The 25,335-nt window shown below is 43.4% G+C and overlaps 1 protein-coding gene across 1 annotated transcript; it reads left to right on the top strand.

Annotated features, from left to right (window-relative positions):
• Window positions 1-3,022: 3,022 nt before the first annotated feature.
• On the top strand, window positions 3,023-25,335 carry SYNM (synemin). Its single transcript, XM_068143345.1, has 4 exons — window positions 3,023-3,896; window positions 9,491-9,615; window positions 16,851-16,924; window positions 18,153-25,335. The coding sequence occupies exons 1-4, from the start codon at window positions 3,111-3,113 to the stop codon at window positions 21,629-21,631; spliced, it is 4,464 nt and encodes a 1,487-aa protein (XP_067999446.1). The 5' UTR covers window positions 3,023-3,110; the 3' UTR covers window positions 21,632-25,335.

Below are 25,335 nucleotides of genomic sequence, written 5' to 3'. Positions count from 1 at the left end.
ATCAGAGGCAGAAAGAGCCTTGTAAACCACAGGAACTTACCTTTTCCCAGAAGCATAGTGGTTTCCCTCATAAAAGAGCAGTAGGTGTTAGAGTGTCACCTAGGGACTTGATTCTGACCACAAAGCCAAGAAAAAGCAAGTCTTTTTAGTAAATCTCAGCTTCTCAGTGACCTCTGAGGGAGAAAATCTGCCAAGGCTAAATTGGCTGACGTGTAGGCCAAAGCAAATGATTTATCTGTGTTGGTTGGGCTCAAATCCTGGAAGCTTTATTGAGATTAGAAGGAAACTTACTCAGCAGAGAACAAAGACACAGCCAAAATTTGGTCTTTCTGACAGTGGGGAGATGGGTGCTGAGATAGAATAGAATAGAATAGAATAGAATAGAATAGAATAGAATAGAATAGAATAGAATAGAATAGAATAGAATAGAATAGAATAGAATAGAATAGAATAGACCAGGTTGGAAAAGAGCTTTGAGATCATCAAGTCCAACCTATCACCCAGCACAATCTGATCAACTAAACCATGGCACCAAGAGCCCCATCCAGCCTCTTCTTAAACACCTCCAGTGATGGTGACTCCACCACCTCCCTGGGCAGCACATTCTAATGGCCAATCTCTCTTTCTGTGAAGAACTTTATCCTAACATCCAGCCTGAACCTCCTCTGGCACAGCTTGAGACTGTGTCCTCTTGTTCTGGTGTTGGTTGCCTGGGAGAAGAGACCAACCCCCACCTGGCTACAACCTCCCTTCAGGGAGTTGTAGAGAGCAAGAAGGTCTCCCCTGAGCCTCCTCTTCTCCAGGCTAAGCAACCCCAGCTCCCTCAGCCTCTCCTCACAGGGCTGTGCTCCAGACCCCTCCCCAGCTTTGTTGCCCTTCTCTGGACACCTTCAAGAGTCTCAATGTCCTTCTTAAACTGAGGAGCCCAGAACTGGACGCAAGACTCAAGGTGTGGCCTAACCAGTGCTGAGCACAGGGGCACAATGACCTCCCTGCTCCTGCTGGCCACACTCTGCCTGATGCAGGCCAGGATGCCATTGGCCTTCTTGGCCACCTGGGCACACTGCTGACTCATGTTCAGCCTGCTATCAACCAGTAACTCCAGGTCCCTTTCTGCCTGGCCGCTCTCCAGCCACTCTGATCCCAGAAAGGCTTTGGGAAAGGTGGTAGAAAGCAGAGAAAAGTGTACAGTGCCCTGAGCAGATTGATGTGGTAGAGCTGTGCCTGGATCCCAGCTTTGCAGGGCTTGTGCCAAATTCCAGTCCTTTCCCTGTATGAGCTTTAGTTGGGAATGGTCCCGAGGAGCAAATGCAGGGGTGGGAGCTGTACTGACTCACATAAAGCAGCAAATCTCTGCAAAATTTCCAGTGTGGTAGCACTGGGTGAAATGTAAATGTGTGTCTAAGAGAGGGAGGAAGAGAAAGAATGCCTGGGGAGATGAAAAAGGTTGAAATGAGTCACTCACGTTTTTTTGTCTAATTTGGTAGATAATACAGGGTGTGATGCTTCACTGCCTCCTTGCCAAGTAGCTCGTGCACAGGCAGAGCCAGTTCCAGTGCAGTCAATGAAAGGACTTCTCTGGATCCAGCCCATATATGGTGCAAAATGAGGCAGAGGAGAAGCAGGCTCAGGGATGCACTGGCTGCAGGCGCTCCTGCTGTGCGCTGAGCCTGGAGGTGGGATGTGTTTTGGGATATGTTTCTGTCCTGCAAAGATTTGATGAGTTGTGACACAGGCTCAAAATTGGAGGCATTTCAGTGGCTTCCTCAACTTAAAAGTGGCATTTTAAAATGGCATTTGACACTTTGCATTAACTGAAGCTTGGCCACGGTACAGTAACAGCAATGGATGGATCACAAACTGAGTGAATGCCTCCTGGGGAGCAGAGTTCCCACAGCACAGAGCTGAGAAAGTGGACTGAGCCTCAGCCAGTACAGCCCTATGCTGGGGAAGGGGAGGACAAGGATGCCATGGAAAGGGTATGGCAAGAGTGGTGCTAGAAGAGATTTTGATACCTGTTTCAGAAGGGCCAGGATTTCTTTTGCAAAGATCATAGCTTTTTATCCCCACACTGATAACACTAAAGCCTGGCACACTGCAGCTGTCTCTGTCGGTAACCTGGGGGGACACTTCTCAAGGAACTACCTGAAGACATAAAAAGCCTGCAGCAAGTGCTGGAAATCCAAGGACAGACATGTAAAACCTGCACGTGGAACAGCCATGCTGCCCCTTCCTGACTTCTAATCATAGAATGGTTTGGGTTGGAAGGAACCTCCGAAGGTCATCTAGACCAAGCCCCCTGCAGTGACCAGGGATAGCCTCCATTAGATCAGGTTGCCTAAGCCTGTCCTTGAATATCTGCAAGGACGGGGCCTCAACTGCCTCCCTGGGCAACCTGTTCCCATGCTCCACCACCCTCATGGTAAAGAACCTCCTCCTAACATCCAACCTAAACCTACTCTTCTCTAATCTCTGGTGTGGAGGGCACCAGAGCTGGATATAGTACTCCAGGTGAGGTCTTACCAGGGCAGAGTAACTCTGCAGAACCCCTCCCCTCTGGATCTGCTGGCCACGCTTCCTTTGAAGCAGCCTAGGATGCGACTGACCTCCTGGGCTGCAAGGGCACACTGCTGGCTCGGGACCAGCTTCTTGTCCTCCCAAGTCCTTTTCCACAGGGCTGCTTTCTACAGCCTCATCCCCCCGGCAGTATTGCTAATGAGGATTATTTGTCTGCTCCTCAAACACTGTGCTGTCAGCTCACGGGTTTTGCCCTGGGGTTTAAGGGAATTGGGCTCAATGATCCTGATGGGCTCCTATGCTCCCTAGGCGGGGCTCTGCCCCTAGGTGGGGCTCTGCCCCTCGGCCGCGCTCCGTCCCTGCGCCGGGCTCTGTCTTCCCCTCGCGCAGCAGCTTGGCGGGAAGCGCTAAAATCCCGTCAGGGGGCGCCGCAGGGCAGCAGTGCGAGCGCGGGGGCGGGGCCGGGGCCCGGGCCCGGTAGGGCGGGGCCGGCCGCGGGAGCGGCGCGCAGAGCCTCGCGGAGGGTCCTGCGGGCAGGCGGCAGCTCGTAGCGCAGGGGCCGCCGCGGTCCCGACCTTGCTGTCCCGGGCAAGATGTGGCGGCGCTGGGAAGTGGAATATGACGAGAAAAGGGAGCTGCGGGACCTCAACTCCCGGCTGCGGGTGTTCGTGTGCCGCGTGCGGGAGTTGGAGGAAGAGAACCGCTTTCTGGCGCGGGAGTTGGCGGAGCTGAGGGAACAGGAGCTGATCGGGCTGCGGGTGCCCGAAGAGGAGCTGGCCTGGCTGCGGATGCAGCTGGAGGAGCTGAGTCGGGCGAAGCTGGAAGCGGAGATGGAGCGGGACGGGCTGCGGCGTGAGCTGGAGCAGTTGCAGCTGCTGGGCGCCGAGGTGCTGGCGATGCGGCGCCGGCTGGAGCCCGAGCTGGCCGGGCAACGGCAGCTGCTGGAGCGGCTGAGGGTCGAGTGCGTCGACCTGGAGGAGTTGCTACTGCAGCTGCAGGCCGAGCATGGGCACCTGGCGGAGCGGCAGAGGCGGGAGGCTGTGGAGATGCGGGAGCTACGGATGGACCTGGCCGCTTTGCCACCGCCCTTGGCCGGGCTGAGCCTGGAGGAGCTCGAGGAGACCTACGAGGTGCTACTCAGTCAGAGCTGCCGGGAGACTCTCTTGCGTTACCAGGAGCAGTTGCAGGTGCTGCAGGAGCAGGAGGCGCAGCGAAGCCAGGAGAACCTGGAGCTCTTGCGGGAGGAGAGTCGGCAGTGCCGCCAGCACCTGGAGGATCTCCACCGCCAGGGCCGGGAGCTGTGCGAGCTCCGGGAGCGGCTGGAACAGGAGCTGCTCGCCTTGCAGGACCGCCACGGTGCCGAGGTGGAGGAGTACCAGGTGCGTGCCGGGGCCCGGCCGCCGCGTCGGGACGGTCCCGGGTCTCTCTTGGCCCTCTCGCGGAGCTTTCTAGCCGTGCCGCTTATTTGGTGCTCCTCTGAGTCTTCTTCCACTCTCCCAACCGGCTTTTCCCCTTCAGGTTTGGCCCACTGTGAGATGTGAGTCCGTTTCCCGTGGCCCGCCACTCCCTTGAACTTCTATCCCTCCTGCTCCCTCTGCTGCGGGACGGACCTCTGACTTCTCGCCCTACTTTGCCTTCTTGCAGTAGGATTTCCCTAAGGCAGAAGAAGAGATCGTCCAGCAAAGGCTTGTGGCTGCTGAGCTCTTCTCTGGGTGGAGCACGGAGTCCCTTTGAGACTCACTGCTTCTTTCGAGAAGAGCTGGGTGCGGCGAGTGGGGAGCAAAAGGGAGAGGGTGACCTTACGGACATCTTTCGGGTGACAGGTGCTCCCTTCCCGATGTAGCCTAGAGCATGGAGCTGGCACACAGGCTTGCCAGGCTTGGCACGAGCACATGGGTGATGGAGAAGTCCCTGGGAGCAGGTGAACCGAGTCTCTGTGTGATGGGACATGAAGTTTCCCTTCTAGCCTGAGACTTGAAGGCTGAGCTGTCTTGATCAGAGAAATTACCTGAGTTTTCTTCCGGCTTTACACATGTGCCTAGAGAAGAGCTTCCTGCCCCAGTGTAGTTAAGGAAACTTTGAGCTGCTTAAAGGCGGGAATGGTCCTTACTGTGCTACAGACAATTGAGTAGAGAGGGAGTGAAACTAATGATGTAGGTGACTGGTGGCTGTTCGAGGTGGCTGTTCGGTGGTGTTGAGTAGAAAAGGTTACAGCATCTTTAGCTGAGGATTTGCTTGCTGACAGGAAAACGTTCGGTATAGCAACGTGTAATCACCCTGCGCTCTGAACAGATCAGCAGCCGCCCGAACAGCAAAAGATCAGTTCATCGCATTTAGAGTGGAGAGCACACATTAGATCATCCAGGCCATCGATCGATTTCCTGAGGGCAACATTTCTTTTGTTTATTGTTAGACCTTTTATTAACACTGTGCTGGAGCTTGGTGTTTGTCTGAACCCCGTGTGCTAATGATCACATTGTGTCCAACAGCTCTGGTAGATTATGGAGGTGCTGGCAGCTGGGAGAGGACCAGGACCTGTTGCTCTGTGTGTGCCTGGCTTTTGTACTTGGCTGGATTGTTTGCAAGCTGCATAGTTTGCAGATGCTGTGAACTGAGGCAGAATAGGTATGTAAGAAGTAATCAGAAAGGCTTTTAACTTTTAAATAAACGTTTTCATTTTTGACAGGGCAATTCATTCTTCCAAGGATACATGTAAATGCTTCCAGAGCTTTAGGAGAGGTTATGTATGAATCTCACTAATTAAATCTGTCCATGAGTCAAGGCCAGGTGAACACACAAAGAAGAAAAGAAAACCTTCTTAATTTCTTTTACCTGCATTAAGGTATATCAGTTGGTTTTGTACCAGTGTATGTCTCTGAGCCTGTACTTTAGAGGAATTTTATTCAGAAGAGCAAGTGGAGAGAGCGTGGCCTGTTGTATCAGTCAGATGATGAAAATCAATGCATGCCCTTGAATTGCCCTGGTTCAATACTTAAAAATGGATTGTTACTTTGATACCAATGTATCAAACTTGTTTTACTCTCATGAGCGTTTAGCATGCTTTGGATTTTACAGGAACAAATCCTGGTAATACAAGAGGGAAAAGGGGCTTTGATAGCCAGCCTGAAACCATGTGAACTGCCTTATCTTTGAACATATATCTAGGGAATTTAAATTCTGGTGAAAATTACATCGTGGTTTATAACTTCTGAAGAGTTTCATATTTAAAATGTTTGGTTTTTAATGAGAAAGGTCTTTTCTAGTAGCCAGTCTGCTCTGGATGAGAAATAAAATTATCTTCTGCTCACATCCAGAAAGAAAAATGTGTAGAATTAGCTATTTCAGGTCTCGGTCTTGTGATCAAAGCCATTTTGCTTGTATTGGTCCAAGTATGTTCAGCATGGGTTTTAAGCTGCTCTTTAAAGAGCATCTATTTTGTGCTTATTTACTGTGAGGTGTCACAGAGAAATTATGTGTGTGCAGATTCAAGTCGAGTGATTCTTGTTCGTTGCAGCTGCTATGGCAATTAGATTTATTCATATTTTCCATATATCATCCAGTCTCCTTATATGTCCCTCTTTCTCTCCTGCACTCTCCTTATCCTTACTAGAGCTTTCAGCAGTGTTACACAGAATTATGTGTTTGGAGTTACAATTCAGCTGAACCATGCAAGCTGTAAATCATGCATTGTTTGGAAAATTTTCACTGGTCCTGAATTCAGCAGTCCTCTTCTTTCCCTAATTTTAGCCATGTGCTGTGACAGTACTTGTGCAAAAACTATCAGTGATTGGAGAAAGCCTTGAATTTGGGGATGTAGAAGTGGCCATGGCTCATCCTGCTGCTATGAAACGAGGCAGATACTTTTCATTAATACAGTGGATTTAGGATGTGTTCCTTTGTCAGTATTGTGAGTTCCAGAGAAGAAGAATAGAATTTTGTCAAATGAAAATATAATATCAATGTGTAAAATGCCTTTTGCTTTTTTTTTTTGGTGTACTGGTTTCTAGCTGGCAAAATGCAGAAGAGTGTCAGTTCCCCCCATGCTGAGCTGTGGAATAAACTATGGGGTTGGTAAATAGTACCATATGGAAAGAGCTGGAGCCTGGATTCCCCTCTTTACTCCCTGAGCAGCTGCAGCTTGGACAGCCCAAGTAAATTCTTTTCCCTTTATTGCCCTCCTAAAATTTCCCACTGCTGCCTGGAAAGGAACATCTGAAGAGTGAGAAAATCACTTCTATTCAGTTAGTTCTATCAGGACATCACAGGGATTTGGGGGCATGGGAATGATGTGGTAGAGAAACAAATCTTTCCAGGAGAGCCCTATGTGAAGTACACAGAGCTGCACCAATATAGGTTATCTTCTGCAAAATGTAAGTTAGTCAGCCTGAATGTTGCCAAAATGGTTTATGTATTTTTGGCATGCTTGGAAATGGGGCTTAAGACCAGTTGTCTTCTGCATAGTGTTTAAGCATCAGTGACTGGAAGGCCAGATGAGTGGCTGTCTGCCATCCAGCCTATATAGTGTCTGCTCCTGCTGGAATGAATTCCTTTGGAGCTATTACACAGCTGACAGAGTTATGTAGCCCCTTATGGTAATCATTAACTCAGACTTTGGGATCTTGAGTGCACTCCAGATCCACTGGGTGGAATCATGGTGGCTTTTCAAACTCAGACTGCAGAAGCTGAGCGTGAAGGACTGATGTTCCTATGCCTTTAGATAGGTGTGATAGATGTGTGGCCTTCAGAAATCCACACACTCTCTAGTCCACTATATGGATTCTTCTGGCACTGCAGCAAGACTTGTGTGTTGTGAAGCTCTCTTTACCATATGCATGCACATCTGTAGGTTAGTTCCCCGTGTTTAATTGAGTAGGTAGCAAATGCCGGAATCACTTCATGTTTTGTTGGAACTCTACCACCTTTAGTGGTTGCTCCCATAAAGAGCCAGTCTTTCCTGGCTTTTGCTCCTTTTGCTGACTTCTCTGGTTCTGTTAGCACCCTGTCCACTCTTGCTTGATAGACTTTTCCTTTTAAAAGCAGGCCCTGGCACTTTGCTTCTGATCTTGGGGTGTTCTGTTGCGGCAGCTCTTGAACAGGGTTGTTGTTTCCGAGCTGCTAAGGCCAGTGGTTCTGCTTACTGCCCTGTGTGACCATACAGGATGATACGTCTGCTGCACTCTGGAGGTGGCTGTCAGATGGTTGATAGTGCTTTTTCAGATATGATTTGGCTTCTGCCATAAACCAGGAATTTTAGGTACACTGAAGACTATGGGTAGGATTTGTCATGTCTAAGAAAAGCGCTGCAAATGAAGAAATAGATTCATGTGTTATATAGAGAGATCTACTCACATGTCTGTGCAGATGCAGGCAGCCTACTTCATACAGCTTGCTTTTTTACTTTGACTTATTAAAAAAAAGAAAGAAAATGCTATTAATGTTTGAAATGCCAGCACTTTATGATCGTAGTTCTTAAACCTTACTCTGGCCTAGGATATCATTTTGGCATTAATTAACCTGGAGAGTCCTCTGCTCTATCTTCATTTTTATGCTTCTGCTCATGCTGTGATACCTGAACACTTGCTGTATATAAATGAAGCATTTTGAGTTCTTTTAAACTCGACTATCAGTGTCTGGATTTTCCAGTTTGCATTGCAAAGCATTAGTGGGATGCAAGCTAAAATAGGCTGTCATGAACTCCTGTTCAGCATTGTACACGTGTATGATGTTCTACTCTGTAAGTGACAGTTCAGTGTCCTTGCATAGTGCAGAGTCATGTGAATAAAACAGAATCAGGCCTTTGCTGAGTTTAATTTCTGTGTTCTCAGCCCCCACAACAGTGTCATCTGTAGCATTTTGGTTAGCATCAATCTGCTGGCAGAGGAGGATTGATCTGAGTTAGTAGATCCTATTGACAGTGGGGAAAGGATCACACTGAACAAGTGATGCTGATGCTTCCAGTTCCAGTCTGTGTCTGTACTGAACAAGCTCTTTTCAGTTATCAGGCAAGGACTCCTTTTCCAGAAGATAACAATTTGCCCTTCGTGTGAGAGGTAACACCAGTGACTGAAGCACTTGCTTTCTGTGATGTTCCTTTTGAGAACATGAGAGTCAGTTGTCTTTGTTTAAATCAAATCACAGAACATTAGGGTTTGGAAGGGACCTCTAGAGATCGCTGATTCAAATTCCGTCCAGCCAAAGCAGGATCACCTAGGGCAGGCTGCCCAGGAATGCATCCAGATGGGTTTTGAGTATCTCCAGAGAAGGAGACTTCCAAATCTCAGTGTTCTGTTGCATAAATCTTCATTGCTTTTTCTGTTCTGGACAGTCATTCAGCATTTAATCCTCAGTATTTCAGAGTATGTTAAAATTCAGATAACTTTGGATTTTGGTGGTTTTTTGCTCCTCAGTCCCTTTCTCTGTTTCCAAAATGCGTTAAATAAAAGTGGGCAGGCCACAGTTCATTCTTCACCTTCTCGACACTATGAATATTTCCAGGTGCCAGCATTAAAAAACTGATTTGGACTTATCTCTATACAGCTGAAAATATTGCTGAAGTATGGTTCTCATGACAATGGAATTGCCAAAATTCCTGGTCCCAAGTATGACTGAAGCATGTGTGTCTGTGCTCCCAAAGTGACACTGCGTGCTGTTTGCGTCACATTCATACAGGGGCGCGCATTCCTTGCTGTATGGACTTGACCTTGTGCAAGACATCTGAATGCATTTTACTGAAATACTTAACTAGCTTAGTAAGGCATAAAGAGAGATCTTACCATAGAACTCTGCTTCAGTAACTAGGTATTTCAGATTGCCCGTGGGGAGGTGATAGAGCTGATTTGTTCTGGGTTTTGAAGTGATGGAACATACTGATTTATTGTTCTCAGCTGATTTTAATTCAATGTTTTAAGATATTAGACTTTCAAATGTACACATCTTTGTTACTTCAAAACTAAAATTCCGTATTTCCTTTTAGAGGATAATTGATGCCCTAGAAGAGGAAAAGCAGTTCCTGACCATGTCAATCACAGATTACCTGAAAGACTATCAAGAACTACTGCAGGTGAAAGCAGGCCTCATCCTTGAAATTGAAACCTACAGGTAAGAATTGCTGTTACACTCAGTTGTCTAATCACTGGGTAATTTAAATGCCTTTTTATAGACAGAGGAGCTCTATTCATCCTCTTTTCAGCATTTAAAATACAGAAAGCTACCTTTAGAGTCTTGGATCAAGACTTCTTGTATCTATTGCCATTTGTTAGTGATCAGACCTCTAGTATCAGTTATGAGCTTGTTCTGTGACGGGGTCACCATGCCATTCTGTGCCTGACTGTGCTGTGTCAGGAGGGTAACACCCCTTCAGAAGGCTGTTAATACATGTGGAGCTGTGATGTCTCTGGGAAAACTGTAAGACTAGTCAAATACTGTTATTAGTAATGACCCTAAGAGTTGCCAGTGGGCAGAGCTGACTGGAACTTGATGTGAGCAAAACTACCTCTAGTAGGAATTCTGTTCCTCTGTCCCCAGAACTATGTATTAGAGAAGCCAATATAATCCATAGGAATCCTATTAACTTTGTGCAAATCTGTGTCTGCTTGCAGCACTGATTAAGTAGTGAGTTCCCCTTTCTTATTTCAGTTGTATGATAGTAGGAAGATAATAGGTAAGTCTGATTAAGCTCTGGCTTCCTCCATCCTTAGTTTGCTATGGAAACATGTTTGGCTCAAATATTAAATAACAGCAAACAACACCTCTGCTAATGAATCTTCAGTACTGTGTATCTCCAGCCACTTGGTAGCTGTGGGGTTGAAAAGCTAGAGTAATGCTTCTGTCTGAGGAATCAAGATGTTTCAGTTGGTACAAGGCATAAAAGCGATTTGGAAGGAAGAAAAAACCTAACAAATCAAACCCTTTGAACTGGGGAAAGATACTACCTTACTGTAAAGATCACTTTTTTCCCTACAGCTAGCACAGTATTTTCAATAAATGTCACTTAGATATTGATCTTCCAATGCAGAGAAGTGCAATTCTTACTGACCTAAGTAATAATTGGTAGAAATGGAATGTCAGCCTACTTCTGTATTCTTTTGAAGAACTATGCCTCAGTCATTAGCTTGTCTATATTGTGTGCATTATTTATGTTCCACCTGCCTGAACAGGCAGTGGTGTTACCAGTTGTGCATGATACATGCTCCAGTGTCCCGAAGTGTCAGTGCTGTGTTCTAAGGCTGTCATGTTGCTATGAACCAATAAGCATCTAGATAAAAGATGGCAGCAGCTGAATTATGGGTGAAATGTGTAGACTGACACAATCCATTGAGAAAGACAAAATTCAATTGCAATTACATAAGTGGAAATTAGAAGGTTTGAGAGACTAACTTCTCAAGTAGCTTGACAACAGACTAGTGAACAAAGGATGTCTGTAGTTTGTCAAAGAGGAAAAATGATCTGTTCAGGGTTCTTTGAGTGTTGTGTGCTATAAGATACAGGCCGAGAATGGCTTCTGGGTGAGATGAAATGACAAGCAGTGTGTAGGACAAATAATTTGCAATCAACTGGTGAGTGACAGTACTGGGATGTTTGACAGTGGAGTGGGATCCCTATGAGCCTTGGAAAGCCAGTAGTGTCTAGAGAAAATGCAAGTAAAAGAGAAGCTGTGGAGTTGGTAGCCAGTTGTGATCCTTACCCATGTGTGTTAATTCTGTTAACTTTGCACCATAAAGCATCTGATTCTTCTAAATTTAATACTAGCTCTGATGGTGATTTTTACTGTTGTCACTTAAAGTTTCTCCCTAGGTTTATTCATCTGCAAAGTGGGATTAGCACTGTCACAGTAACAGAATTACTAGAATTGTTTTGATCAGTACTCATCCAGAAGTAGAAATGGTAATGCCCAGATGTTGAGTAGTTTGGACATGCTCCTAGTAAGTGAACCATGAGTGCTTCTGCTCTCTGAAACCTTGTAAACCCATTAATTCTGGAACTTCTCCAGAGGTCATATCACTGATTATTTAAGCATTGTTCTTTTGTCTAAGGATTCCCTGTCCTCATTAATGAAGGAAGAACAATTTAGCATCACTTACACCATGTTTTTGTTGTCCAGTTAAGAAGTTCCTTAACCTGTAGGGCTTCTTCATCTGATTGTAGTGAATGCAACCTGTACCCCTGATTCTATTGGCAAGGCAGACTTCAGTGGGCAAAGGAGCATCTACCTACTGAAAAAAATCTACAGATGTAAATAGAGCAATGGACCTTGCTACAGAGCAGAAAACATGCTAGCTAGTGCCTGCAAAAAATAACTCTTCTAAATATCAGAAGCTGAAAAGTGATTGTTTGAATTTCTTTAGTCAACACTGCTCTTGGATTACAAGGAGAATCAACTGTTGCAAGGAACACCCTTCCCTAAGGACCAAATGTACTTCCTCTCTGATTTTGCTCACCCTTCCTGCTGTGGGAGCTGAGGCTCACTCAGGAAGTGGAATATATATCTTACGTGGCTACATGAAGTTATACCTCATGGGAATCTTCATTTCCAATTCTTTGTCAGTGTGGAAATAAGTATTCATCCAGTGTCCTGCAGTTTTGTTCTATGTTTTTGGAGCCCTGCAAAACCACAGTATTTAGACTGTGCTTATTTCCAGTGAGAAGTGGTGAAAAAAATCACTGTGTCAGACTCTCAAATTTAAAAGGAGATGGAAATCTGCCTAGGATCAGAATTGCTATCAAACTGTTCTCATTTATCAGAAGCTTCCTCTCTTCAAATAGTAGAGGCTGACAGATCCTCTGACATACGTTAAGTAATTTTTCTGCCCTCTCTAAAATATGTTGTTGTTGAAGGGTAGAAAATTTTACTTTGAAATCCAAGTGTCTTGGAGTTTCCTTTCCAGATCACCACTATGCATTTTGAAGCAGTGAAGACTGAAACTGTATTTTTCCCTGCCCCTCTTTGTTGCTGTTGTTGTCATGGTCATTGTTAGAATCTCTTAGCATGCTTGTCAGGCATACTTCCTAAGCTGCTTTCTACTGGTTTGCTCCATCAGCACTTCTTCTGACCCTTTCCATGCCTTCCTCTCAAGAAGTCATCATCAGCATTAAGGCCTTCTCAGCTGCCCACCACAGCTTTTCCAGTCAGTTTCTTAATTTCCTTTTTACAACTTTTACTCTCCAATACCATTTGTACCATTTCTTTTATTTTGAGAACATTCTGAGTTTTCTACCTCTAGTGAATAACAGTTACCTGTTATTCTTGGCAGAGGCATTGTCCTGCCATCCTGTGGTGGAGTGGCCTGTTGTAGTCCTGAAAGCACTTCCTCCGTTCTGCTTTCTGCCGAGAGTGTTGTTAGGGTTGGTTGGTTTGGTTTATAGCTCCTTACCCAGAATAAAGAGAGTGGTGATGGGTTTTTTTCTGTAGTTGAAACAAAGTCATTGCTGTAGTGAATGACCATGGTAATACTTGCACTGCATCTCTTTGTCCTTTGATAACTTCTCTCTCCCCACCCCAACTACTTTATCTCATCGATGTGCTTCCATAGACTGGTGATTTCTGTTGTCGTCCGGCACACTGCTGGGCTTCAGGCTGAGTAGCGTGTCACTGCGAACTTTAGATAAATGACATTAATAATGAGATGAGTTAAAGGTGTAGGAGAGCAGTTGGAGTGTTTTCTGGCAGTGCTTACACCAAGTATTTAGACAATGTCTGTATATGTCATTTGGGATCTGATTTCCAAGAAGTAGCTGACATGGCTTTTTTTTCTTCTCTAAGAGCGCTGCCTGGAGGAATGCTTTTTGTTATTGCTGTGAATACTTGAGTTCACACAGCTGAGATTAACACCCTGTTCTTCAGGCAGGCTAAGTTTAGAAACAGCCCTCCCCCCCAAGGAGGTTATACTTTAAATGCTTAGTAATAGGAAAGGATATAAAGGAACAGAGAAGCAAAATGGCTTGCATAAACTGAAGCTATGGAATGTCACCTGAGTTTCCTGACTTCCAAGCCAGCTCAGCACATTACAGTTTATCATGCTAATTTATTAAGCCTCACTCAGCATGATGTTTTCTTATCTGATAAGCCTGAAGTCATACATAGCATATCCCCTTGTACAGTGTAACACTGATTCAGTTTCATAGAGGTTTCACAAAGCTTTGCCTTTCATTTTCCAAGAGTGTATTTTCAGTAGTAATATGTCAGATCCAGCTTCTCTGTGTCCTGTTGCCCTTTGCCATATACAGTTAGCTCTTGGAGCTTATTTTTAGTGACATCATATGTTGCTGCAGCAACTGAGCAACTGTTGTTTTAACTGCAGCCAGAAATCCTTAGTCAGACTTCCCACATTCCTAATTTCCTTCGTCACGATTAACACTTTCATTGCCAGCTCCTTAAGTTTTTGCAGTGTCACTGCGAGGCTCTGGAGCATGTCTGTCAGAGCAATTTGTGTGGTGCTCAAGAACTTCAAGAGATCAGATATTTGGTCTTGGGACCAATTGTATGTTTTGTAGTAATCTGATTCCTGTGAAGCCTCTTTTAACAGGGAGCAAGATAAATTGCTTTTACTTTTGTAAGTGTAATATAAAAAAAGAGACAAGTGGAGGAGTCCATTGGAGCCTGTTTTAAGTGGATAGTGACCTGTAAATATGTTAATTCTAACCTGGCTTCTCTTCTGAACCTAAGCAAATCCATGATCACAAAGAAAACCTTAGTAATGATGTTTTGCTGATGTAGCATTGTGCTACTGAATCTAGAGCCCCTTAGAAATCAAAAGAAGCATAAAATCTTCCGAAGTGTTCACCTATGGGGAGTGTTAAATCTACAGGTGACATTTCACAGAATCACCAAGGCTGGAAGAGACCTCAAAGATCATCAAGTGCAACCTGTCACCACAGACCCCATGACTAAACCATGGCCCCAAGTGCAATGTCCAGTCCCTTCTTGAACATCTCCAGGGACAGTGACTCCACCACCTCCCTGGGCAGCACATTCCAATGATGAATGACTCTCTCAGTGAAGAACTTTCTCCTCACCTCCAGTCTAACTTCCCCTGGTTCAGTTTGAGACTGTGTCCTCTTGTTCTGGTGCTGGTTGCCTGGGAGAAGAGACCAACTCCCTCCTGGCTACAATCGCCCTTCAGGTAGTTGTAGAGAGCAAGAAGGTCTCCCCTGAGCCTCCTCTTCTCCAGGCTAAACAATCCCAGCTCACTCAGCCTCTCCTCATAGGGCTTGTGCTCAAGGCCTCTCCCCAGCCTTGTTGCCCTTCTCTGGACATGTTTAAGTGTCTTGATGCCCTTCCTAAACTGAGGGGCCCAGAACTGGACACAGGACTCAAGGTGCGGCCTAACCAGTGCAGAGTACAGGGGCACAATGACCTCCCTGCTCCTGCTGGCCACACTATTCCTGATGCAGGCCAGGATGCCATTGGCCCTCTTGGCCACCTGGGCACACTGCTGGCTCATGTTTAGGTGGCTGTCAATCAGTACCCCCAGGTCCCTTTCTGTTTGGCAGCTCTCAGCCACTCTGACCCCAGCCTGTAGCTCTGCATGGGGTTGTTGTGGCCAAAGTGCAGCACCCGGCATTTGGATTTCTTGAATTCCAGACTCACCCTTTACATAAAGTAGACTACATGAAAACTTCACTATCTTGTGGTCACTGCACCCTAGACAGCCTCCCACCGTCACATCTCCCACCAGTCCTTCTCTATTGGAGAACAGCAGGTCAAGCAGAGCCTGACCCCTGGTAGGCTCACTTAACAGCTGCGTCAGGAAGCTGTCCTCCATGCACTCCAGGAACCTTCTGGACTGCCTTCTCTCTGCTGAATTAAGTTCCCAGCAGATATCTGGCAGGTTGAAGTCACCTGCAAGGACAAGATCTGATGATCTTGAGACAGCCTCCAATTGCTTATAGAATATTTCATCTGCATGTAAAATGCCTGCTTTGTTAACTTGGACAGCAATGCCCAGCCAAATATGTTTATACCACAATCCTACATTGCTTTCAACAACTCACCCAAGGGAGTCAGCAGCCTTGGTTATCATAATCCTCCAGCTTTACTCTAACCACTTTGGTGTTGCAGCTGCATGTTATCAGTGCAAAACATCTGGTTTTCTTTCAAAGGGGGAAATGCTGAAATGGCTGTCTCACTAGCAGAAGTGAATGTAAGCCCACCGAAGTTACTGTAGGGTTTACAGCATTCCATTGCATATGGGAGAACCTGCCGTAAAATTTCTAGGCTGTTGCACCAGAATGCTGCAGTTGAGCAGCATGGTTTGGGATAACATAGATTGTCCCTGGGAAAGCAGAAAACAGAATAAACTGCTTGCTTTTTTTTTCCTTCCTGCTTTGATAAAAGGCTGAGCAGACAGTGCAAGCACACAGCAGGAGGGAAGGGAGGAAGAATTTATCAGTAATTGGGATAACTGACTCTAAAACCTCTACAATTCATTAAGATCACCCTAATGTCTACTTTTGTACATGGTATATGGAAGAAGCTATCATTTTTGTTGTGGGTTTTTTTGGTGGGTGTTGTTTGTTTAAGAGCAGTTGAATAATCCTAGAGAATCTACTTTCTCCCTTCCCTGCAAAGGACAGAAGTATGCTCTGTGTGTATTTGACTATACATCATGCAGAGCAATCACTCCTAAAAGTGTTTTGCCCCTCAGTTATGCTAATCTCTGTGGGAAAGGTACCTCGGGAGTATCTTCCAGCACTACAATAAAAGCAAGAATGGAAAGCTGAGAGACGGGGGACAAATAAGAGGTGTCATTAAAAGAAACCAAGCAGTTTCTGTCACAAAGAATTTTCCTAGTCTTTTGTTTTAAGATCTGTTGTCTTGATTACCAACTGAACAGAGTTTGGAATAGTCACTTTAATACTGTAAGGTTTTTTCCTCCAGCATTAGCCAGTGTTTGACAGTAGAATTGATACTTCAGTTTCCATTTGAAAAGCACAGAGCTTACAAATCCTAGCTGTCACAGCTCCCTGGTACCATACTACCAGCAGGAAAGCTGTTGACTGTTTCCTTGCAGGTGTCTTATTTTCATTTTTGCCTTTTCTTTATGAAAACACCTCCATGTGTTCCTCTGAGACAGCTTTACTGAGTATCTGCTTGATTTGATCTCACAGTACTGTATTTGCTGCTATCAGCTCCTATAAGCTTATTGCCTTGATCTCACAAACTGGAAGATAAGGGTTTCTCATTCCCAGTGATAAAATAACATGGGGTGTGAAAATTACTCAAGATCTGACCCAACTGCAGGATAATTATTTCAATTTCTAAGGCTTATGAATGTCAAATATTATGATTATTCTTCCCAATATTTTAATGGAATGCCCTTTTATGTGTTTTGCAGAGCTTTGTTAGAAGGGGAGAGCAACCAGTGGGTTATTACATGGAGAGATCAGTATGAAAGGAAATTACCTCAAGGTAAAAAAATGAATGTTGAATGAAATGTAACATAACTGGGAACTATTGTGTTATAAGCACTCCTGAAGAATACTTCTTACACGTGTATTGCAAAGTGGGTTTGAGTGTTAATGTTTTAAATCAACATACTGCTATTTTATATGAGATGATTTATGAAATCATGGCTCAGGTGGAGAAGGTAAGTAGGGATGTTTCCTGGTTCTCATAGTGCAAGAACTTTCAGATGGCCATAGATATTAAGAGAGTTTTGAAGTATAAAGCAAGAGGTATTTAACAAAACATGTAATTGAAACTGTGGAATTCATCATGAGCCATTGTGAGTGTTAAAAAGTTTACCTGGGTATGAAGAGAAAATGTAGCAGAGTAATGAAGGAAAAAGCAAAGACTTACTGAACATAAGGATACCATTTCTATCTTAGGAGCTGCAAGTCTCTGGAGGCTGTGAGAGTATACCAGGGAAGTATCACTATTTACTTGCCCTGTTCTTACATACTCTTCCCTATGTATCTATGTTGGCTACTGTACACAGGATACTAGAAAGGATGGGCCTTTGATCGGACTGCTAGGGCCATTGTTATTAATAGCAGAACTGGTCTCCATAATGCCTTTGAGTTTAACAATGTGTGGGTACCACAAATCAGGAAATAATACCAAAAGTCAGAGGAGATTTGAGTAGGAGATTTGAGTTGTGTGGAGCTGGTTGGTCTGAGAGCCAGACAGTGATTTTGGGTACATTTTATTAAAACAGCCTAAAAGGGTCTTTATTTTTATCCCTTGTTGTATCTTGTAGTTTTGAAGGGTTGCATTTGTGTTTCCCGTATGTGGTGGCATGTATGCCACTAATTCTCAGCAGGAACTGAGAAACTTCAGGCCACTTTAACTAATGAAGCAAACCCCCAAGCTTAGGATATTAGCATACTTCATTTAATAGGAAGTTGTAAATGTAAATGACCATTAATAGAAATACAAAAGGTGTAATTCTTAAGTAAAGGTTGTAATAGCCAGGAACTCACAAATGGGAAAATTAGCAAGAATTTGCAACTTCTCAAAAAGCTTTGCTTGTAGTTTTAATAGAATTTATGCATGGACTTAATTAGCATGCAGAACCTGCAGGAATGCCTTTACAAAGCTTGAAAACTTAGTATAAAATTCCTTAGTTCATGCCCTTTATTTCATAGTATTTGCAGTACAAGCCATTATTTTAATGTCACCTGTGCTCTTTCTGCAGATATTATAAACACTTCATATAACTACACTGATATTTACTCCACTTACCAAGAAAGAAATAGAAGTAAAGCTTCCCCAGCTATCAGGATCACTGACACAAGACATAGGATGCCATTGACAAACACTAGCAGTTCTGCACATTATTCAGTTCAATCAACACAGGCTGGATACCAGACAACAGCTAGTGGAAGAGCTCCTGGAAGAGATGTACTTGGTTCAGGATTTCGTCCCTCAACGACTGTTAAAAAGGATGAAAGTATTGTAACAGACCACAAAGAATTCAGAACATTTACTCCAGCCTCCAGTAGCTGGAAGAGCACTGAAATGCAGCAGAAGACAATTCCAGAAAGAAAGAAAACAGAAATCACAACTTCATCCACAGTATCATTTTCAAAAGGCTCTGCTGGAAGAGCAGACAAAGACCACAAGCCTGACACAAAGCCAGGGATTTCTGGAAGTACAACAAAACCAAACTTGACTAGATTTCCAGTTTATGAGCTGAGTACCAATTTGAAACCATCTAAGTATGAAGAAACCACTACTGAAACTCAGACCACAGTAAGAGAAATAAGAGAAGGAAGCAAACCATCTGAAGAGAAAACATCTCTGCTGAAAGAAAAAGATAAGCTAGAGAAACAAACAAGGGAGGAGAAAAAGAAACTGGATGAGAGATCTTTGATAGAAGAAAGAAATGCTGATTTTGGAAGGAAGACTGAACAGAAAAAGTACATGCGTGAGGAAGTCATTAACCAGAAGTTAACAGAGAGTGGCATGTCTCATGCAGAAACTTCAAAAGGCAAATCAAACAAAAAAGATAGACATGTGACCTTGGACTCAAGAAGCAAAGAAGGCATTGAGATACCCATCAGTCTTGAAAAGCCTGCTCCCCACCAAGAATCTGAGAGTAATAAAGAAATGAGGTTGCGAGGTGTTGAAACTTCCATGGGAAGAGAAACAGATGAGCACATAACTAAGCCTGCTGAAATTGCCAAAGTGAGTGTTTCAGAAGCAGAATCCAGGCTGAAAGATGAAGAGGAAATTACTGAGAGCAGTCATAAAATGGGAAGCCAATCAACTGAAAACATAGCAGAGAATATTGTTGCTGACATTCTTAAGAGCTTTACACAGTCTTCTAGTTCACAAATCACAACAGACACCAAAGTGACCTATTTTAATAAGAAAGAACAACCAGATGATGGGAAAATGAAGACTGAGATCACAGTGCAGTCTCAAGTTCAGGAAAACATAGATATTTCTGAAAAAGGTGATGTAGGAGGTCTATCAAACCAGGATGTTAGAAAGGTGATTCGAGAGGGTGTTGTGGGATCTCCTTCCAAAGAGGAGATAGAAGATATAGTACATCATGGCCTGAAAGGAAATGAGGGTGGAAAGAATGCATCTGTCATGGTTGAGATTGTAGAGGAGATGCTCGATGATGCCACCGATGAAAGGACTGAATTTTCAACACCTTTTGAAGTAGAAGAAGTGGAAGATACGTACCGTGAGAGAGAGAGGCGGTACGGTGACGAGGAGGAAGTAACGTTTACATACGAAGATGTTAAGAAGAAGAAACAACAGCAGGAGAGCTTCGCTCGTGTGGAAGAAGTAACCGAGGAAGATGACTCCCCCATTGAACAGAAGTATTTTGTATCGGTTCCCGATGATTATCCTATTGCTGATGAAAAAGATGACGACTCAGTGTATGGGCAAATCCATATAGAAGAAGAGTCAACGATTAAATATTCTTGGCAAGATGAATTTTTGCAAGGTACACAAAGTAAGAGAGATGAAGAAGAAGAAACATACCGAGTAGTAGGGGAGGAAGCAAGTGCCCATATTTTAAAAGAGCATCCTGAAGGCGAATCATCCCATGTTGAATCTGTTGTGATTGAAAAAGAAATTAAAATTCCTCATGAATTTCAGACTTCAATAAAAGGGCTTTTATCAAAGGAAACGAAGGACCCCAAACATCAATTGAAGGAAGCTTTGGAGAAGCTGGAGGACAGTCTTCCAGAAAGTGTGAAGGAGGAGTTGTCTGCACTGACAAAACAAAATCAAGCTGACTCTAGCAGCTTAGAATTTGATATCAAAAAGGTTGATCAGAAAGAGGAGGGTGGCATGGTGACAATTGTTGCTGAAGTCAATCTGTCACAGACCCTTAATACTGATGAACTTGATGTAGCTCAACTTGATGAAGTGATTGCAGGTGAGAAGGAGAAGGCAATGCTGCACTCCATGACAAAAGAGAGCTTGGAGAGAGTTGTGGATGGTAGAGGTGACATCAGTGAAGAAATCTATAACTCATCTACAGTGAGAAGGAGTGGTGGTGCAGGGTATCATGCTTCTGAAAAAGTCATTTATGATAGTTCTGGTTTGGAAGCTGCAGATTTTGGGAAATTCTCTCACTCAGCACCATCAGCTGATGAGACCACATCTGTAAGGCATATTCAGGTTGGTCCAGCAGAAGCTCAGAGATTTGAGCAGATGGTGTATGAAGGGCCTGGTTCTGAAACTCTGGAGCTCAGTGCTGCAGAAGACATTGTCCAGACAGAAGGATCGTCAGAGTTTAGCCGATCTGTGAGGCATTATAAACTGGGTCCTAACGAAATCCAAACCACAGAAGAAGTAATTTTTACAGGCCCTGTTACTACCACTGTAGAAGAGATTGATTCTGGAAATCTTTCCCAGAAGTTTTCAACAGACTTCAACAGGTCCACAAGACGTGTCACAGTAGGATCAAGACAAATAACTGAAGAAGTTTCTTTTGAAGGGCCTGTTTCAGGCTCTGTGGAGCTCAATAGCTCAGGTAATCTGTCTCAGGCAGAAGGGTCTGTGGATGTCAGCAGATCAATGAGGCACTTCAGATTAGGTCCAAAAGAGATTCATACTGAGCAAGTTATCTTTCAAGGACCAATTTCTGGCAAAGTGGAAGTCAGTGACACTAGAGACTTCTCACAAACAGAAAGTTCAATCAGACACATTCAGCTGGGTCCTCAAGAGTTTATGACAGCTGAAAAAATCATCTACCAGGGGCCCATCTCTGAACACACAGATCTTCCACAAATAGAAGAGTCATCTGAGAGCAGTAAGTCTGTAAAGCATATTAAAGTAGGATCCAAGGAAGGATCTTTTGCTTTTCAAATGGATGTTTCCAATATGGGTGGAATATCCACAGTAGAATGTGGAGAGCAAGCAACAATGCTTGTAACCCAAAAGCAAGACCCTTCTGTTGGTCAGCCACAGATCGTAGTTGCAAGCGACCGGATTGTGGAAAGTGAAAACAGAAGTGGTGGCTATGTTCTCTCCAGTTTTACCCAAGACCACGGAGAAAATGTAGTGGAAAGGTCATACTTTGATCAAAGTGTACAGATGCAAAGAATGGTAGACCAAAGGTCAGTAATATCTGATGAAAAGAAAGTTGCTCTTCTCTATCTGGACCATGAGGAGGAAGATGATGATAATGATGGACAGTGGTTCTGAAAGGACTCTTCAGTGAAGTCTACTCAGTAATTTATGCATTTTTTTGATTCTCCTTTTTCTAAAAAAGAAGAAAGGATGAGGAAGCACTCAAAATATTGAGATTATTGATAGTGGACTGAGAAGTACTGAATCTGAGCTTCTACCTATTCAGCACAATTTTCACTTCATTGGAAACTTTATTTTGTGAAGAAATCATCCTATCAGTGTGTTTCCCTCAGAGACCTGTGTCCAGTCATTTCAGGTTGTTCCACCTGCAGAGATGGGAGTTTGTGACTGGGCACTTTGGGGGAGCGTATGGTGTTTGTTCCATAGCAGGTCTGTTCAGTGTGGACCTGAATAGGACTTGGCCATTTGATTTTTTTAAATACTGTATTGCACTTGGTTACTGAAATATCCAGCAACTCTATTTAAATATCTCAAGCTACTAACCAACAATATAACAGTTTCTAAGACATTAGAGTGTGTTGCATAGCTGATTTTCAGTTCCAGTTCTGTATTCTTATATGCAGTACCTAATTAAAACATTTTGAGATAGTTATTATAGCTATGACAAATAAATACAATTCTGTAGGATCAAGCTAAGCCCAACAAGAATTGACAAAAAGGATATTATTTGTATAGCTAGAATGCAGTGGAAAAAAAAGAAAGAGGTAACACTGAAGCAAGGATTTTTCACAGTATTCTTAATAAGTAATAGTGAATTTTATGGTTAGACAGCAGCCCATTTAATATCTCTTAGAAGAAAACTAAGTTAAAGAGGTTGGATAGTATTTCTGCTGAAGTAAGGAGAACTCTTGATAGCTTCAGTGGCTATGTATATTAGAAACATCAACCTCTTTTGAAGTATATGGGTTGCCTTGATGCTAGGTATTGCTCAAGGTAAGTGTGAAGTGTCAAGCACTATTACATAATGCCTGAGGGCAATTAGCTTGGATGGTTTCTGTTCTGACGAAAACCTGTGCAAATGGCATCGATGACACTTCTGATCATTGTGTGTCAAGTAATTTCCAGAGAATCCTTCCTTTGTTTACAAATGTGAAGATGGCCTTTTCCATTACTAGCCCTGCAAATTCATCCTCAAATTTTAATTGTTTTTTCTTTGTGTTTTGTTGTTGGTTTGTTTGTTTGTTTTTTTCTTTCTCCCCTGGTTGTAACATTTGCCTGAGGCAAAAGTTAGTTTCTACTTAAATAATTTGAGAATGAGCACATTGGTTAAATGAAAGACATACTTTAACTTTACAATGATAGTTCAGTGACTTCGAAGTCAGGTCAGAAGCCAGCCCCACTAACAGCACTAAACTGTGCAGTGCTAGCCGAAGCAGAAATAGCAGCCAAAGTATTTCTGTTACTGGGGTAAGAAGATGCCGTATTGGACACGCATGAGAAATGAGATACACAGACGAGAAGCTGCTGTTTTTCCATGCACACACCTACACACATTCACCCTCACTCTCTCACATCTCTGCAGAGTAAAACACACCTGTGTCCCTATGGCTGTTGTGCCAGCCTAGTGATTGCTGACGCAGAACTTTTTCCCATGGTTATGTAAGCCTCATTTTGTGTGTGCTAAGCCCTTCTAGAATCCAGTGAAACTATTTTAGTCTGGCATGGCTGGCCACTTTGCAGAGTCCTTAATATTGACAGAAGCTAGACTTTTCAAAACTGCTGCTTTATGATATGAATATAAACACAGGGCTGAAGAGAAGCTCCATGCTGACTGACATATCCTCCTGTTTCAGATAGGAGACAGAGTAATGGTTGTGTGCCTTAGTAACTAAGTTTGAAACTGTACAAAGCTCTTCACGTGCCAGAGATTAACTCAGGAGTTTTGTCTGCGCTGCAAAATTTTCTGTTTTCCTCATCTTGCATAAGTGTGAGCACCAATGTACCTGGGATTGCTTATTTTTTGACCATGTACTAGGAAATTATTTGTTGCAATTGGAAGTGTAACCAACAGCTGGAAAAATGTATAGAAACCTGAGTTATGTGGAAGCACTAAAGGCATGTATGCTAAGCTTTTTGATACTGGTCACTGTGCAAGGAATACTTTTTTCCCCCGAGTCATTCATATGTGCTCAGAAAAGAACTTGTGCTTCCATTTATAAAGAGGATGGTATTAGTTGTAATATTTTTATACCTTTGTTTCTGTAGCTGACCTTATGATTCTGAAGATGAGAATACCTCTGTGTTTGTTTAATTGTGTATAAGTCAGAATTTTCCAGCTAGGTGCCTGCCATCAACCGGATTCTGTACTTCAGGTATTAAATAACTGCATCGAGGAAGAAATGAAGTGTCTAATAAGCCACAGAGTTAAAAAATAATCAGTGTAAGTTTTCTCAGCTGGAAATTAAGCATTCTCTGTAAAGCATTTAGAAGAATTTCTACAGAAAAATTTTGTAACCCACAAAAAGCTATTTACAAGGCTTAACCCATTTATTGATACAGATTCACAGATTGCATCAGGTTGGAAGGGACTCTCAAAGGTCATCTTGTCCAACCCCAGTTCCTTGTGGAATCTGACAAAAGTTCTCCTCAGGAACAACTATACCAACATGATTATATTTATCTTCACCTGCTTAGTGAATTACGTCAGATGAAGGAATAAACCAGTGAGGAGCAAGTGAATCATAAAATGTAGATGGCCTTAGCATTGAATGAGGAAAAAGGAATGACATTAGTACTGTTTCTACTGAGGCAGGAACAGGTCTTTCAAAACTCCTTTACAGATCACTGTCAGGTGCAGTAGGTTATACCAAGATATATTTGTTTTAATTTCCTGGAGGAAAACATTTCTCCTGTGTTACTTCAGTTCTATTTAAGATCAGGATGAACTGTTGGAAAGTTAGCTTATTGCAGGGAACCGGAAATGTGCCTTAGCATAACACTTAAAGACATGCACAGTTCCTTTGTGTCAGTACTTTCAGGCTGGGAAAACAAAGCTCTCTCATGTGAAAAGGGTTAAAATTTTCAAAAATCTTGGTGTATGCAGTCCGCTTTCCATTTAGTTCTCATTCACTGGGGACATTTTGACATAGTATTATCCAACAGCTATCATTACCTTCAGGCAAAAAATGTAGTTAGGACAGTAGTTGCATCCTGCTGGCCTAATAGTTATACATACGCAGAGTCAGGGCCATAGGTACATGGATTACTAGTAAGAGCAGATATCATCTAATGCCTGATGTGCACTTTCTGCATAAGTATTATAACCTGTGGCTGAAAGAATTGGCGGTATAACCTCAGTCAGCATGTCCTTCTGAAGCTTACTCATTTAAGTTGTGCTTTTAATTAAATACAAATAAGAACTTTACTGCTGGGTTTGGATTCAAAGCACTTTGTTTAATATATAATTAGTAATTGGGGGGGGGAGAGGTTAAAAACAATATATTTATATGCTGATATAGATCAGAAGTGGGGCACTGTTTTCCAAATGTGTAAACCACTGGTCTAGAAAGCAACTATGGCATAGAATAGAAAGAAGAATGTGTGAGAGGCCTGGGCCTCTGTATTGATTGATGTTTGTGAATAGCAGGTGTTGAAAAAGATGGTAAGAATGTTGAACCTGGGTTTGTTGATGTCAGCTGTGTGAAACTTTGCAGGCAGCTTGTGTTTCGGTCATTTGCAATGAAACTGCATTTTTGTGGTGGTATAAGCTTTGTGATTTTACACTTTTTCACTCTTGAGTATTAAACAAGCAAAATCAA

The sequence above is a fragment of the Melanerpes formicivorus genome, unplaced genomic scaffold (assembly GCF_026170545.1).
Source record: "Melanerpes formicivorus ecotype bairdi unplaced genomic scaffold, bMelFor1.0.p_v2 SCAF_10, whole genome shotgun sequence".
In the NCBI taxonomy this organism is placed as follows: Eukaryota; Metazoa; Chordata; class Aves; order Piciformes; family Picidae; genus Melanerpes; species Melanerpes formicivorus.
This window is presented reverse-complemented; position numbering and strand designations above follow the sequence as displayed.